The sequence below is a fragment of the Rattus norvegicus genome, chromosome 1 (genome assembly GCF_036323735.1).
Source record: "Rattus norvegicus strain BN/NHsdMcwi chromosome 1, GRCr8, whole genome shotgun sequence".
Lineage (NCBI taxonomy): Eukaryota > Metazoa > Chordata > Mammalia > Rodentia > Muridae > Rattus > Rattus norvegicus.
In genome coordinates this window covers 264,944,255-264,961,309 of record NC_086019.1, presented here as the reverse complement: position 1 = coordinate 264,961,309, position 17,055 = coordinate 264,944,255, and the positions used below count along the sequence as shown (strand labels likewise).

Sequence of the window (17,055 nt, the reverse complement as noted above, 5' to 3'; positions counted from 1 at the left end):
ACGGCCACACTGATTTTGAACTCACAGCCTTCTTGTCTTAGCCTCCTAAGTGCTGGGATTACAGGCAGCCTAGAAACTCACTTTGTTATGACTCAGAGAGGTGTGACCTGATTTCTTTTGAAAGACCCAACTCCTCAAGAGGGCCAATTCTCCCATGAAGAGAGACTGCAGAAACCACCAAGTGCCAGTTGGTGTCTTTCCCCCAGGAGTCAGAACTGAACTGACAGAAGAAGCTGGGGGCTTGGTGGGCTCAGCTCTGGACCCTGTGGAGGACAGAGGCAAGTGTGGGTACTGGCCTCACTTGCTGACTGTGTATTCCATGGGCCGGAGGGGCCGTGAGCCTCCCCGAGGCCTGCAGAAGTATATGCTGAAAGCATACACCACAGCTCACTTCCTATCTGCACAGGACGCACATCTGGCCATCCGTCCTCAGGAAGTGGAGTCCTGAGAGCAATTTAGCTGGAGAGCAATGACTCTGCCCAGCCGCCCAATCCAACGGGGAGGCAAAATGGACTCAGTGCGTCAGAACTAACCCATGATCGAAGGGACAGGACAGGGATGAAAACTATCTCATTTTTCAAGAAATTCATTCAGGAAGCTTTTAATCTGTAAATTAAGTCTCCCCGGGTGACATTTCGACGCAGACATTGCTTTCTCTCTATTACAGAAAGCAAACAGATTAGCGGGGCTTGGACCCTTACACCGAGCCATTTGCACACTTGAAAGAATGTTCGCAGAGGAAAATAAACACTCCTTAGACGTTAATCATATGGTTTACGATAACCATTTAAAAGCTATTCCCTGGTCTACCATTATTCAAATGAAATGCTGCCTGCTGCAAGTGTAGCCTTGTGCTTGGCGGAGCCTCAGGCAGGCTTGGCCGCCTCCTCCAGCCAGTCAAACTGCCAGGCTGCATCCAGCATCCACACAGAGGGCTCGGAGGGGCTGTGTGGGTAGAGCCTGCCTGCAATACTAGAACCTTATGTAGGGGGCGCTATAAGCTAGACCTGCTCTTCCTGACGGGTGTAGAGGCTGAATACAGTGAGCAGCCTCTGCTCAATTCACTGCTGGATGAATTGAGGAAACCTTCCTAGGCTTCGGTTTGTACATCTGTAAAATGGGCTTACAATAGTCATCCGAGATGTCAGAACAGAAGAAGAAAAGAAGCAAAGTGGTCTGCAAGGAGCAGAGACCCTGGGTGATGTGGTCCCTTAAGAATGCACCGTAGTCACTTCCAAGTGGCTGGACCCCTTCTAAACCATGCTGTAATCCCATTACTATCTAGTTTGCTTAGGAAGGTACTCAAAACCAGGCTCCCCAAGCAGCCATTTCCAAAGGTGCTGACATAAACCTTACCCCTGTGAATCTCTCCAAGGAGAAAGGAGACATAGCCCAGCACACGCACCAGGCTCTAGTCCCACTAAGAGCTTCCTGACCCATCAGCCCCCAGGTGAGAATCACGCCCAGCCCCAGGCTCCTTCCAGAGGTCTTCAGTTCCCCAACTTACCTGTTTTGGGGTCTACGTCAGCTGGTAAGTGCGGAGGTGGATTTCCCGGGGTGAAGTGTTCATTGCTGTACGTGATGAGAGGTGTGAGTGGGTGGACATGGTGGGGGTGCTGCACCACCGGCACTTTGTTCGACTGTGAGAGAGGGAGAACAAAGGGATATGCGGTGAGCTGGGTCTCCATAGCCCAGAGCTTCAGAGCAAGGGCCTGCGTCCCCTACAACACCCTCCCAGCTTGGTGCCACAAGATGCCCTCAACTCTGCCAATTCCCCACCTCACTAATCCATTTAAAAGTGGGAGGCAGTTGGCTCTCCACGCTGGTCTGTTTCAGGCCCACCTCTGAGCACCTCTGCACCACCATTGGAACCCAAGATGCTGCTCTTTCCCATCAGCACGTGGGTACAGAGCTGAGGCTTTCATCTCTTAGGCCTACTAGAGAGAGCTACGCACACAGTACACAGTACGATTGGAATCCCACCCTAGCCTCCCTACCCACCCTGCTAGTTCCACGGGCTCTCAGACGCAGCAAGCAGGTGACCGCTCACACTCAACCTGGATGAAAAGCCCCACCCCCTTGGAACGGGAGACTGAACTTGACCAGAAAGCTCTGACCCAGCCAGCACCTGCATGTTCATCAGGGGGCTGTCAAGGAGAACTCATAAATTAACTGGACAATGATGAATTGAGCCAATACACAGGACACATTTGAGAAATGGGCAGTTCTGGCCGATGAAGTGCACGTGCTTGTTGTATTGGGGCAGAGCAGAAAACAAAGAAAGTAAAAACATCTCAAACATTCTCCACTGCCTTCTCCCCGGGCCTTCCACAAACCCTGGCCTCTCTCCCCTCCCCCGAGTGCTCCGTCCCCCTCCCCCGAGTGCTGGGCTATAACTCAGACCAGCAAGATCACAAAGGGGGAAAAAAAATTAAGCTGAAACAAGCGAACTACTGGGCCATTTACTGAGAGTAATCCAATTGCAAAAAACCCTATTCCCAATGGGGGATTTTCACTAAAATCCTACAACAGGGACATTTAACCAGATTAGGTAGCAGAGAAGATAAAGAGGCCGGTATTAGATGATGAATGGATTAGAGTCAAGTTTCATTTCAGAACGTGTCTTCATTTTCTTTTATTACGTCTAGGAAGGGCACAAGTTGCATTAACATCAAGGAAGAGGAATTGCATAGAAAGAAAAGGCAGGTTCCAGCACTGCCCACCAGCGCCTCCCGAGTTCAGGGACCACTGAGCAGTTAGCTCTCTTCCCATGTTTCCTTTTAGCTCCCCGTTCAGTCTCTTTTAATAGACAGAAAAGGCATAAAACACAGGAAGAGCAGCTTCCTGCCACAGCGAAGGACGGCAAAGGCATCACCAAGAAGTGTTACTTCTCCATGGCATGTCAGGGAAGAAAAACACGGCTGTCCTAGAAGATCCCAAAAGAGCAGCTCGAGTCTCTTGGCTTACAGCTTCCTGTAAAACCATAACTCTTTCCAAGAAAGGGGGCTGGCTAGTTGCTTAGAAGACCTAGCTACCATCTTGCACATGGAAACGGTTGAGGTATAAGTTACAGAAGGTCTGAAATAAGAAACGGTCTCTCAGAGTCAGCAACCAGGAATGGTGGCGAGGCTAGGTATATAAGAGCCAAGGGCTGTTTGGTCCAAGCCTGTGGCCACAGCTCATGGAAGTAAGATCCTTTAAGGAAAGAGTCCTAGGAGAATCTTCTGTCAAGAATGGTTGAGAAGGAGTAAAAGGCATCAGCTCCCACTTTAGAGGAAGGAAAGACACGTGAAGAGGGAAAAACACACAAGACAGGGATGGGTGGGAGTGACCTGGGAGAAAGCAAAATGGCAGAGGCTGCCTCCTGGAAGTTTCCAACTTGATTGGAAAGACAGGGCCTTGACAACATGAACGAATGCAAGTTGCTCTCAAGATGGGTCATATATCTCATGAGGAGGGATGACCGTGACCCGGTAGTCACAAGATTGAACCTGCTTTAAGGATTTCTATGAGCAGTGGGCAGGTATGATGGCCACCTTAGAGGTAGACAGGGCTGGAGGTGGGCAGGTGGGCAGGAAAACTAGCTGCCATCTCCACTGAGTTAGGGGACCCTGGTACAAGGTTATTTCTCAGTAGAAACAGACCTGGGTATGGAGCAACATAAGAGCTTCTTCTGTTAATTCATGGCGGAGCTGACACTTGAGAGCCACACAGGTGCAGGAAAACCTGGAGGCCAAAGTTGTGTGTGCTTCTCCTGAATCAAGCCTTTTCTCTGAGAGCACACGAGGAGGCTTTGCACAGGCCTAACCCATGGTATGTTTAGGAGCTGTGCTGGGTCATCATCACTGTCATGATTAGGAAAGAGGTGGCGGGGGGCACGGTGGTTCTGTCACCAACCCCAAGCAAAACTAGTGGAGAAAGAGGGAAAACCTTCTTTGTCTCTCCAGCCACAGGAAAGGACGATAACAGCATTTGGTAAGAGTAAGACAGGTGTGGGACTTACTAACTCTCCTTCTTCACCCTAGATGCTCTTGTTACAGATAACCGTTCATGGAGCCTGAGCTCACTGACTGCTGCTGGTACGTACTCCTGCATCATCCTCTTCTCAGCCAGTTGGGGTTTTCCCATCCAGACAACTCTCTCCAGCAGTGTGGTGGAGTAGGAGTTGGAGAGAGGGGACAACAAATGAAAGCTTTAGATGCTAGCTGACTTTAAGAGGGGGATAGAAGTCCTATTAGGCCATGACCTTGACTACATAACAAGTAGAAACTGCATGACCAATTTTCTCTCAGGGTTGATCTGTTCCCAAGTGAGGAGGAACACCATGGTCAAATATGCACAAGACAGGGTCTGTCTGCTGCCCCACAGCACCTGTCAATACCTGGGCCCCTTACAACAAAGGACTTCTTGTCAACACCTGTGTGTCTCTCTAGCCTCGGACTCCAAGGTCCTTTCTCCCCATAGCACATTCTTCCTATGTCTGGGATGGAGAGAACACCTCCCTTGGCCCTTTCGCACTCATCCTCTAAATCCTCTGAAACTTTTGCACCCAGACTGGGATAGCAAGTAAGTACCCTCTCAAAGACCACATGAAAATCATCAGACTAAAGTACAGGTGATAGGACAAGAAAGAGTCCATTGACCACAGGACCGGATTTCTGGAAGGGCTGGAGGGTGGTCCTCACGCTCAGAACAAAGCTCTGGCAGAGACCACCTTTAAAATGCCAGTGCCTTCAAAATGGGTTCTGTGCTGGTTTCTCAGAGAGACGGAGAGTGAGGACCTGTCAACTGCAAGTACCCTGTCTGTCCTGTAGGGCTGTGAAGATTGCGTGAGATCACTCAAAGCACCCTAGGCAGTGAGCGGCAGGCCCAGAGTCAATGAAAAGGAACTTGGTAAGATGCAATCATCACAATAGAAGGGTGCTGTGGCTAACCACTAGGTAACACCTTCCAATTCAACTCACGAAGGGGGAAAGCACAGCCTCGGAACATGCCCTTTGCTCTGCACAGGGAGGAAGTCACCGCCTAGATGTAGGGAGCATGGATGATCTGTGACCACCCTACCCAAGTGACACGCCCCTCTTAAAAATCTGGTATTTAACAAATATATTTTTGAAGAGCCCATTTACAAAAAAAAACACAAAAGACCGACAACAACACCTCACTGTACTGGGCCAATGACAGGGTGTGCCACAGAGGATCTCACAATCAAAGAAACAAAACAAAACCCCAAAACTGGAGATAAACGAGTCCTTCTTGAGTCAGTGAGAACAATACGAGCCAACAGTGAGAGGAGATATCCAAGCAGTCAGGATCTCTCCATCATACCTCTGTGCCCCACAATGGCTCTCACTTCTTTAAAGATCTTCAGGTATTCTGACACTGGGAGGAAAGTACTGGGTATAGTCAAAGTGGAGCATCATGGGAACTAAATTAAAACAACAGTTAGCACTCAGGGGAAAGGGGTGGGGGAGTGGTTAAAATGCCAGAGACATTTCCTCACTCTCCCCTTTACTGTTCCCAACCGTAACATCAAACCCAGTGTCCTGTAGGTATCTGCTTTACAGAGGTATCTGTACAGGACCTGGGCTACAAATTTTATGGTAGCTAACTCATGCTCAAGGCCGTGGTCCTGACAGTCAGGGAAGGTTCGGTGAAGAGCCTATTGCCAGTATTAACTCATTCAGAACAGGACAAAGCTATGCAGGCTAGGCCACCAAACAAAAACAAAGAAAAGATAAAGCAAACAAAATAGAATCCAGATGTCCATAAATACACTCCATGTAACTCTCTAGTGCCCATGTGGCCACTTTAGGCCACTTAGTTTACTGGCACCAGAGCAAGACGAGGACCAAAGAATGGCTAGACTGAAGCCCTGTCAACCATCCCGGAGCAGCTCAGAGTCAGCCCTGCTTCCCAGAGTACAGATGTGTACCAACGGTCACCGGTCACACTCACTCAGCAGTCACCAAGCACACCTGTGACTGGCTGGCCTCTGTTACTTGTTCCACAGAGTGGGTGAACAGGGATGACTCACACACCTTCATGGAGAGATGCTTCCCAACCTTACGGTATCTCCACTTGCTCCAACTCCCTAACTAATGCACAGCTACTTTAGAAATGTCTGTAGGCCAGAACTACCGGGAGCAGTAACTGCCATGCTGATAGAGTGAGAGGCAACCTGTGAGATCAGCCTGTGCCAACCTTTCCTAGACACTGTTGCTTTGGGACCGAGAGGAAATCAGTCACCAAATGCAAAGTCAGGGGTCTCTCCAGCCCCCTGACTCCACTGAGGAGAACTCTCTCACCAGCTTCTTACAGAGGGACTTTTCCAACATAAGGGGAGGTAGGGGAGGTAGGAACGAACGAGGCTTTGAACACGCTGCCCCTGCTTTCCAGATACAACCAGGCCCCAGCAGAATTTTGGTGACAAGATGCTGTCTGTGGTTAGTTCCGGGCTCACACGAAACCAAAGAAAATAAACAAAAGATGCAAAACCCTGAACTCATTAAAGCAAGTGAACAACAGTATAAATAAAGGAACTCAAATTCCTCCTCTGACTTCTGGTCACTGGGGCTTTATGCTTTCTACCTGGACAGACTCACCCACCCCCTCCCCACCGTCACCCCGCCCCCACCCTCTTCATTCCTTCATTAAACTCCACGGGTGTGAGCGTTGAATAGTTACATTTTAAAGAAAAGATACCTCAATGGCCCTCAGAGCACACAAAGGCTCCCTACCCTCTGGAGTATTCATCCAACTACAGTAGGGGTTGTGACCCTGTGGCTGACCTTTGACCTCTCAAGAACCCTTAGGTAGTGTTCAGCGACTTGACCACTGCCAGGCACCCATTCACCCTCCAACCCTGCTCAGAAACCAGGACCTCAACAGGTGAAAGGTGAACAGGCTTTTGGGTCCCTCCACCAGCCACCCTCTAACCCGACTCCTCAACCCCCTGTGACTGGGAGTAAGCCTAAAGGGACTGGAAGATCACCATTCACCTCTTCAACCTGTTAGTCAAAGGCAGCAGAACAAACAGAGACCCCTCTTCAATACTCTACATTGCCCCTTCCTGCTGCAGGAGCAAAATGGGGCCAGAGAAGTCCTTTAAAGGAGCCCAACACAACAAAAGACACAACACAGGAACATTCGTCAGCCCTGTCCTCTCTCTGTGTGGATCCCAGAGATGTGCAGGGGTTCCACGTGACCCTGCTGCCCCAGGGTGCTCCAAGTTTTCATGTTCCTGCAAAAGGGGCTCATTGGTGTAGTACCCGCTTTTCCGTCTACTTTGGCTGTGTTGAGCCCAGTAGAGACCAGTTAAGCCTTTATGCGTGCCAGTGCTGGGGAGGGGAAGGGGCTGGGATGAGAAGAAGGAGGGGTTGCAGTTTCCAGTCATCAACTCTCTGGCAGTCCCGCTAATCCTGTTCCTCTTCAGGCCTTGAGGCAGAAGGGAGTTGGACAGTCAGTCAGGGTAACCCTACTGTGCCAACGACTGGTAACCAAACACAGAGCAATGCTATGTCAGCCTTACAAAAGGCTACTCGGAAACACGCTTGCTGGTTCATCCCAACTCAGCTGGCCAGCATCTCACATCCTTCCAACCTCTTACATCTACCACAGAAAGGCTGGCCTTCCTCATTCTACACAGGCATCTTCAGAACCCTTCATATTTCACCTTGAGCACAAGAAGCCCAGCCAGGATACAGTCAGCACAGTGGCCAAGCCGGTTCCATACAATGAATGTTGTTTTTGTTTTTGTTTTTTTTTAGCTTGAGGGGCTTTGCACACTGTATTGTATGCAAGACAACTACGCACCGATGGCTGCAGTACTGCTATTGGAAGTAAGATATGAAGGAGGGAAGATTTCTCTGGGTTTACATGGGGTGGAGAGAGCCGCCTGTGTGATGCAGGAGAGCAAAGTCCGTTAGCACCGATGGTACACAGCCTGTATGTCTGGCCAGGTATTGTGCCAAGTACCCACCAGGAGGCAAAGTTTCATCTTCTACAACGGAGATCCGAAGTGTTGTTTGTTCCGTAAATTACCAATCTCTCTGTGTCTCTGTCTCTCTCCATTTAGACAGCAAGAAGAGGAACTGTGAAGATTTCTCCCACTGTCTATAAAATTCTGCCGACTCATACTTTCTCATGGACTCAAAGGCATTGAAATTCTCCATAGTGAAGAAATGAATGGACAAGGAAGGCAGAGAGAAGGGACTTGTGTGGTCTGTGGCCATGCAAAATCTCACATAGGTGCATGCACACAGTGCTGTCTCAAGTCATCCTCAGTCCTTGACCTCTGTTGGAAGGGAGGAGCTTTCCGACGTTTTAACCAGCCACCAGCTAACACACCAAAGACAGCCCGTCTCTATAGCTGAGAGCCTAGAAGGTCAAATTCAGCCATTCTTGGTGACTTTTATGGAATGCCTGAGAAGGAGATGGGGATCCAGGGTGTTAGGGTACACAAACAAAGGGGGAAACCTCAAACCTAGAAATAGAGCTGTGTTCCGGGTGTCTGGCTTTGTGCAAACCACAGCTCAGATCCAACTCAGCCTCTCAAACAATTACTCCCAGCTAAGTTCCTTAAACATAATTTATTGCCACCCATTCTCATTTATTTCCCAACAATGACAACAACAACAACAACAAAAAAAAAGAAAAGAAAAGAAAGAAAGAAAAGAAAAAGAAAAAAAAGAAAACTTCACTGTGTTTCCCCTTAAAACGTTTGCACACTTAAGTTTTGACCCAGTGGTCCAGGGTAGGTTTCCAGAGTTTTTCCTCCTGCCTGCCTCTCTCCGGTAACATCAAACTTACCACCAGATCGGTAAGGGGTTGCACAGGCACTGTGGGGTCTGTGGATTGTTCTCGTCCTTTGCAAACCACTTCACCCCTAAGTAATTTCCCAGGAATTTTCAACCTCCACCCTCCCGCCAAATATTTCTCCACTACTTGGGTATTAAATGATTAGCGTTAGCATAATCAATCTTGCCGAGCGTCTGGGTGTGTGGAGAATGTTTGGGAACTGGGTAAGAGGATACAGCTGTTTCTAGAAAAGCCAGGAATAAATCTAACCTATTCCAAATGAAGCCCTCCCAATGCTTCAATGTGAAACAACTTAAAAATACAATAACAATTTCCAGGCCACCGGTCCCTACACAACAACCCCAAGACCTGGGGTTCCTGAACACAATGGAAAGGAAATCACCCATTTTGATTGAGAATAAATTTTAAGTGCATAATGGCTAATACATCCTGGAAAGTTTAAGGAAAGCAAGGAACAAAATCTGACAGCACCTTCTGCACTTACTTACAAGGGACAGCTGCCTGAAAATGACTTTTGCTGCATACAGCTTCTACACCAGGGCCTAACTTGGGGTTTAGATGTGTGTTTAAAAAATCATGCTTGCACCATAGAGCTCAAGAAGCAGTTATTTCCTTCAGGAAGAAGTATATTTTCTTCCTGGGAAATAACAAGTATATAAGCCTAGGGGAGGAAGAGAGATTTCATTCACATGACTTAGCAAACACAAACCCAGACTCCGAGACTCAGGAAGAGACTGCACACACATACGTATAGAAACAAGAGAAAGGGAGGCGTCGGCTGCTCCATTTCGCCCTGCTAATGTCTCAAACTTCAGCGTCCTTCCCTATAAAGGGCATACAGGATGGAAAAATGACCCACATCCACATGGCGATGACCCAGAGTCACCATGGGTCACAGAAGCAATCGCCGTGGCTGCTCCCTGTGATTCCAGGCTGATGTTGGGGGAAGACCATGTGGATGAGCAATATTCAATTTTTTGAGTCCTCCAATGCGGCCAGAAGAATGCAATTGGAGGGCATGGCAGGATTTCACCACATTTTGTGGTGCTGCAGAAGGGGTGGGGGAATTCCATAGCGCAGTTCAGTTGAGCTCACCACCGACTCTGAAGTACCAAGGGAGGTTTCCCTCAGAAGAAAAAGGTTGCCATCCCGGCTGCTTCCAAAAAATGCCTGTAGAGCTGCCTGTATACAAGAACACAACGGCTATAATGTCTGAATTACTGGGGTTGAGAATCTACCTCTGAAAAGCAAGTTCTTTCTCACAATGCCTCACTCAGAATGGAAGTTACCCCTCTCTTGAGCCACAGAAGAACACAGTTCTAAGTCATTTCTGTAAACAAGGTACAGGATATCTCAGGAATCTTGACCCTATACGAGGGTCTGGATGGGAATTTACAACAGAAGTCACACAATATTGGCCAGCACCCTGTCCCTGACCGTCTTAACAGTTTGCAGAACTAAGCTGACCTAGAAAGCAGCAGAAAGAGGTTTACAAGGCGTATGCTCCACTGCAGAGAGCTATCTCTGAGTTGGCATTCAATATGACAATGATTTTTTTAACACAGTCATTTTTATAGTCTATATAATGCTTTGTTTCCCTCCAAAACACAAAAACAAACAAACAAAAAACTTTTTTTTCCCAATCTGACCTGGTCAATCTCTCCATAAGTATTTGTATTTGGCAATTCAACAACAAAATATAATTATAGTAATTATAAAGACAACAAAAAAAATTGCCTTCAGATTCAAGAAAATGTCTTCACTGTTTATGGCAAACAGTATAAACCCAAGTTGGAGAGGATCACAGTGTATCCTGGCCCCCAAGTCCTGGGAAGGATACAGTGTATCCTGGCCCCCAGTCCTGGGAAGGATACAGTGTATCCTGGCTCCTACTCCTGGGAAGGATACAATGTATCCTGGTCCCCAGTCCTGGAAGGGATACAGTATATCCTAGCCCCCAGTCCTGGGAGGGATACAATGTATCCTGGCCCCCAGTCCTGAGAGGGATACAGTGTATCCTGGTCCCCCGAGTCCTGGGAGGGATTCAGTGTATTCTGGCCCCCAGATCCATGCTGCAGAAGATGCTGCTCACTGTCAACAGGAGCTGTCCTCGGTCCCACCATCAGCTTTCCTAAACAGCTTTTGATTAAATTTGGAAAATACAACCACCAACAGCAATACCAGGGCCTGGAAAAACCAACATCTAAATTTGGAGACTGAAAATAAAAACAACCAAACACAGCAACAGAAAGTTAGCATTAAATATGAAACCAATACACTCAGTAGCCCGGCTCCTGGAGAGACACAGTCCCCTGCAGGGGCAAGTTCTCTCTCCTTCCCCTCTGCCTATGGTAGCAGCCCTCTGTGGTGGGTGAAACTACAGTTCACTTGCTATGGTCTGTAAGAACTGGGATGAAAGTCAGACTTTCTCTCCTCTCCATCTTCTTTTAACCCTTTCTCCTCTCCCCCAAAAGGATACAGCAAAATCCCGCAGGGATAGGGCGCAGCCTGTGCTGACCATTCATCCTTGTTTTGTCCCCCTTTCCGTTGTCTAAGATTTTAAAAAAGTCTTTTAAAGAAGAAAAGGAAGCACGGGTCTCACGGTCAGGGCCATGAGTTTGGACACACACACACACACACACACACACACACACACACACACACACACCACTACTCACCCAGCAATTCAAATTGAGGTGCCAAGCGCCCAACTGCTGCAAGAGAGAGACCCCAGGGGCCACTGTTCCTCCCTTCCCACTCAAATCCTCCATTCCCACTAACACCGCATCCCTGGGGTACATAATAGCTCTGTCTTGCCCTCTCTCCACTCTAAAAAGAAAAAGAAAAAAGAAAGAAAAAAAAAACTTTCTCTGTACCTTCAAGATGGGACTGGGCCAGCTTTTTTCTTTCTCCCTCCCAGTTTCTCTCAGTTTTCTTTTTCCCCTCACCCCCACCTCCCTTTATACAGCTCACTTAAAGAGCTGAAGAAATGCATCTTAAAAGCTGGGTGATGCTCCCTCGTCTATGGCTGGACACCCACACTCACTTGTACAGCATAGAGTCGCTTTGCAGGGCCTTCCCCTGCACACCCTCTCTGGAAAAAAATGTTTTAAAAAATTTTAAAACAGTTATCTAATTCGGCTGGCTGAAGCTTCCATTTAAATGGTTGTTTAAATGTAAAAACCCCTCTAGTTCCTAATCTTTACTACCCCAGGACCCATACAGGAAGGAGGGGGAAGGCCCATTTTCCCTAACGTACTCAGGGCACCTAGGAAAAGTCCCCCTCCCTCACCTTGGGTGGCAGGGACAGAGCTAAGAGTAGCAAAGAAATTACGGTCAGCCATGAGGGAAATGATGAACCAGTGTAGCAGGCAGGCACTTTATCTGCAAGATTGTCAAATCCCTCAAAACAAATTTCTTAGGGAGAGGGCTGCAATGGGAGAGAGGGAGGGAGGAAGAAAGTATATTTTCTTGTCACGGTGACACTGAAGTGACACCTTGCAAGGCCCTGCCTGCCACTCTGCACACCCTCTCTTCCTTCCCAGAGTTTGAGGCTGCCTGGTTTTCAGATGACCTCCTTGCAAGCAGGGGAAAGTAGGTTTCTAATACCCAGAGGCATTGCAAGCCAGACCTCTGGCTAGCAGACTGCCTTAGCTGGTGGGTATATGTGAGGAGAGAGAGAGAGAGAGAGAGAGAGAGAGAGAGAGAGAGAGAGAGAGAGAGAGAGACAGAGAGACAGAGAGAGAGACAGAGAGAGAGAGACAGAGAGACAGAGAGACAGCGACAGAGAGACAGAGAGAGAGAGACAGAGAGGGAGAACAGAGAGCAGAGAAGTAGGAAGAAAAGGATCCACTCAACTTACTTTTCCTGGGGCTTTCATAGGATCCAGGGCCAGGTACATTGGTGTGGGGTTAACCTAATTTGAGTTGAGACCGTCAGATAGAACAGGCCTAAAACGGTCTCTGTGACATGCAGGAGGGGGGTGCTGTGGGTGGCTGCCCAGGGAGGCGTTGAGTCACGCAGCAAAATGTCTAACGGACTCAACTCCAAAATCATCTCATGTTCTTCAAAAGCAAACACACAGCTCTAGTCTGCAAGCAGGTAGGAAACCATCCTAGGTTTGTCTGGCTTAAAAGCATGACTAGTGGCCAATATTTGGTTCCCTAAGACTCAGGACACCTAATTATAATGAAGGAGTTTTTCCTTTAGTGCATGGACTGCCCGACTGGCCAGCTGTTTATCTCCAAGGCCACAGAACTGTTTTTAGAGTGTAGGTTTCTACGTGATCTGTTAATACATGGGACAAGTTAATCCCCCTTACCCGACCCCCCCAAAAAGGAATCAACCTAAACAAGTGCTGGAAGCGCTTAAGGCCAACAAAAAAGTAGGACTTCTTCATTTTCTACTCTTTTGCTTTAAAAATAATACTACTCTGTGGCCCCATTCTGGACGTATCTAGCCTTCCTGCCTAAATGTGGAGCAGCAATCTTTAAGGCCCTTAATACCAAAACAAAACCCTGCCATTCCCCTTTACACAGCAGTAACAAAAGCAACGAGCTTCTAGTTTGACAAGTAAAAAGCCCCAACCACACAGCCCCCTAATTGCCTTCCCTCCCTCTATTCACCAAGACCACCACACTCCTGGCAGCTGCTTTTGTGGCTCCCGCAATTTCTTAAGTAAACTGCAAGTTCTCTATCCACTGAGAGACAGGCCGTGATCACCCAGCAACAATCTGTCGGGAAGTGCTGCAAACACCACCACGGCAGCTTGGGCTAAGAATTTACTTCCCAGCTTTCTGAAGAACAAGGGAAAAGGAAGCCCGGGGTTAGCGCCAACCCAGTTACAGCCTCTTCCCCCTTCAAAAGAAAAGGGGGGAAAAAACTCTCAGTTCTTCAAGAACTCCTGAGAAACTCCTTCAGGATGAGTTGCTGTCCCATGGCACTGTCCAGGACTCATTCCCAAAGCACCCTGACTTGTCAGATACACACCCAAACTTAGAACATTCCATTAAAAAAAAAAAACAGCAACAACAAAACAAAACAAAACAAAACAAAACAAAACAAAGTTGGGATTAGCAAGTGGGTGGGATGATAAAAGAAAAAAAAAATAAAGCTTGCTCAAACCAGAAACAGAGAGCAGTACATTTAGCGTGGCATTATGTAAAATCCTGTGGAGAAGTTGGAAGTAGGGGCCAGAGACTGTCCGATCACACCCCAGGATCACCATCTCCATGCAAAGCTAGTTTTGTTGTGTTAAATAAAGAGATTTGAGATGCCAGAACAGGGAAGTTGTAAGGACAGGAAACCAACTTTGGTGGATTAGACAGACATGCATCTACATGTATCTATAAGAAAGATGCGTCTACCTACTGCTTCCAAACTCGCATATTCAGACCCGAAAAGGCAAAAGTGCACTAAGAACACACACGGCTGAGAAGGAGGGGGCTGGGGAGGGTGGAGGCTGTCACTTTAAGTTGGTGAGTGAAATGGATGGATGCCCTCCAAGTGCAGACACTTCCAATTAAACAATAATAGTGTAAAATGAGAAGGTACTCCTTTTCCTCCCCTTTCTTCCTTCTTTCCTTTCTCTTCTTCTTTCCTTTTCTTTCTTTAACCTTTCTTATTGTTGTTTTAAAGGACACTAAACCAACTCTGTCCATCAGGACCTTACCAGTCGACGTACATCAATCTTAAAGTTACTGCGCAGTGACAGTGGGCACGGCCTGGGCTGGGCAGGGAGCATGCAAGGCTGGGCAAACTCAGGGCACATTGCTTACCATCTAGGGGTCGCCGCGCTGTCCTTGCCGCCGCCGGCTCGCAGGCATGCTGCCGCACGGATGGCCCGGGCCCGCTGGAGGGCAGCACCCGCCCTGCAGCCCGCGCAAAGCCCGCAGCTCCCAGGAGCAGCCCGCAGCAGCCGAGCTGCGCGGGATGCTCAGGCACAGTTCCATTCACAGCGAAGCGCACAATAACCGGGATCTCCCCCGGCCGGTTCCACAACAATCCACCCCCAAAAGAGGGAGGGGGCGTTATAAAAAAAAAAGGCAGGGCTTTTTTCACTCTTCTCTTTTCCCCCCAACCCAGCATTCAATCAAAAGAACAAAGCCTGATATTTTGTTTGCCGACTTGGCAAGCATAAAAGCAATTTCAGTAATCCGAGCGAGTTCACCTAAGTTAGTGGAAGTAACGCTGTGCAGGTCTACGGTGAAATTAAGCTTTAATGGCTATCTGATGCCATTCAGAAAAGGAAGGGGAGGAAGCCAGCTGAATTTAGATAAAGTTGGAGGACCACTTCACTCCGAAGCTTCCCCCCACCAGAGAGAATCCTATAACATTCTTGACAACATTCAGATCTTAATTAACTCGATGAATTCTACTCTTTGTGGGGGAGGAAATACAAAAACCAAAATAGATTATTAAAAACACTTGTATGTAAGAGAATTCACAAGGATACATTGTATAACATTTTTCATGACTAACTTTAAAAGAGAAAGGAAAAAAAAAAAACACACTCCCAAAACTTGTGGATGTGTTTCTTTAAAGCAAATTGTCCTAACACATATTAAACCACGGCTGCGCGTCTTCTAAGCATAGTAGGAAAAAATGACTATTGATCTTCAAATAGCGATAATTGAAAAGATCAAAAAGATTAAACAAAATCAAGAATGTGCTGACTTACCATGCTATGCTTTTTTTGTTGCAACTTTGTAGAAATTTCACTCAAAGAAACTGCATCAGAGGTGTCAAATTTTTTAGCGGACTGTGATCGTATTATTTCCGCGGCCCTGCCTTCCAATGCTTCAGAACTTTCTCCCTTTCTCTTTTTTGTTGGTGGTACCTAGCTGTTTGCTATAGACTTTAAAAGCCTTCAGCTCAGCAAACCAGCACAAATTATCTTGCCACCTTGCGCAGCTCTGATGCTTTGGCCGGTAACTTTGGAAGGCCTTTTACTACTGCATCAAAATTAGCATTGTCAAAGCAGTTAATGAATATTAATACTGTATTTGTCATTGGAGCTGGTCCGTTGCTGAACTCCAAGTCACCCATCAGGGACAAGATTAAGAACACAATTATTTCTGACTGACAGGGACCAAATCTGCTAGAATTTTTTTTTTAACAATTCGGGGGGAAAAACCCACAATATCATCATCTTAAGGTGTCTCCCAAGAGACTGGGAACCAGATTAATACGCTTTTAATGAAGTAGAGATCATTATGTATGAAGGGAAAAAAAGAGAAAAGATGTACTATTGCTAAAGCTATTTAGTTATGGTGGAAGCTAAAGTTAAAAAAAAATGCAGACAGCGTATCTTTCTCGACAGCTGTCCAGATTTTATTCATACTGTTCTAAAGAAAAAGACGACTTTCCCCCCTCCCCGAAATCTTTTCCTTTTTAAAAAAAGAACAGAGGATGAGCAGTTCGTCCCATCTGGGATAATTTCCCACTTCTTCCCTTTTACTGTGGCGGCTCAGGAAAGACAGCACAGTAAATAATTCTACACAAATCTGACAAGAGACACCTTCATCAGCCTAGCTTCTTCTGCCCTTATTCCCCAGATTCCGAGTCCTGTCTCTCTCACTTTATTCAGGATAAACCATTACATTACAGAAACTCTGAAGTTCCCTTCCACAGTGACACTTCCCACACCAGCACCCAGCAAACAACCAAGTCAGAGAATGCCCCTGGCGCCCACCGCGGACCCCAAAATGCCGTTAAGAATCAGTTCCCTCCGTGCTCCATAGGAGCCTGACTAATCTGGGGGTGCACATGCACAGTGGAAATAAAAGTTTTGCCAGGAAACAGCAAACAGCAACTTGAGGAAGTGCACAATTGGTAGGGCAGCAAATGGCTGAGGAGATCAAGACCACACAGCCCTTTCTCTACCAACAAGCAAAAGACCTGATTAAGAGGAATTAAGGGTAAAAACTTGCAGCTTACCTGATATAACCAACTTATTTGAATTCCCCCAAATCATTTCAACATCTATGTCTCTCTGCCACGCAGACTGAGCGGGCGCATAAAGAAATTACACAGATAGACACATCTGTAGCAATTTCTTAGCGTTTTAGAAAGAATGTCCCTCACTGGTTTGCTCCACATAAACTGTCTTCTAGATGGTATTTCCATCTCCCCCACCCCCTTTTCTTTTTTAAATGTGGTAAAAGGGATAAAATGACAGTTGTGATGGTTAATCTACCCAATGAATCGCGGGGGTCTAGGTAAAGCCACCCTGGC

The 17,055-nt window shown here is 47.3% G+C and overlaps 1 protein-coding gene across 50 annotated transcripts in view; it reads right to left on the bottom strand.

The window, feature by feature from the left end:
* Tcf7l2 (transcription factor 7 like 2) overlaps positions 1-17,055 on the bottom strand; it is a 192,891-nt gene that overhangs the window by 22,916 nt on the left and 152,920 nt on the right. For all 50 annotated transcript variants that reach the window (XR_005492199.2, NM_001415805.1, XM_039090214.2 and 47 more), the window contains 1 exon segment: positions 1,508-1,640. Coding sequence is in view for 49 of the 50 variants with exons in the window: in NM_001415805.1 (NP_001402734.1) it covers positions 1,508-1,640 (133 nt within the window). In the remaining variant the exon portion in view is untranslated.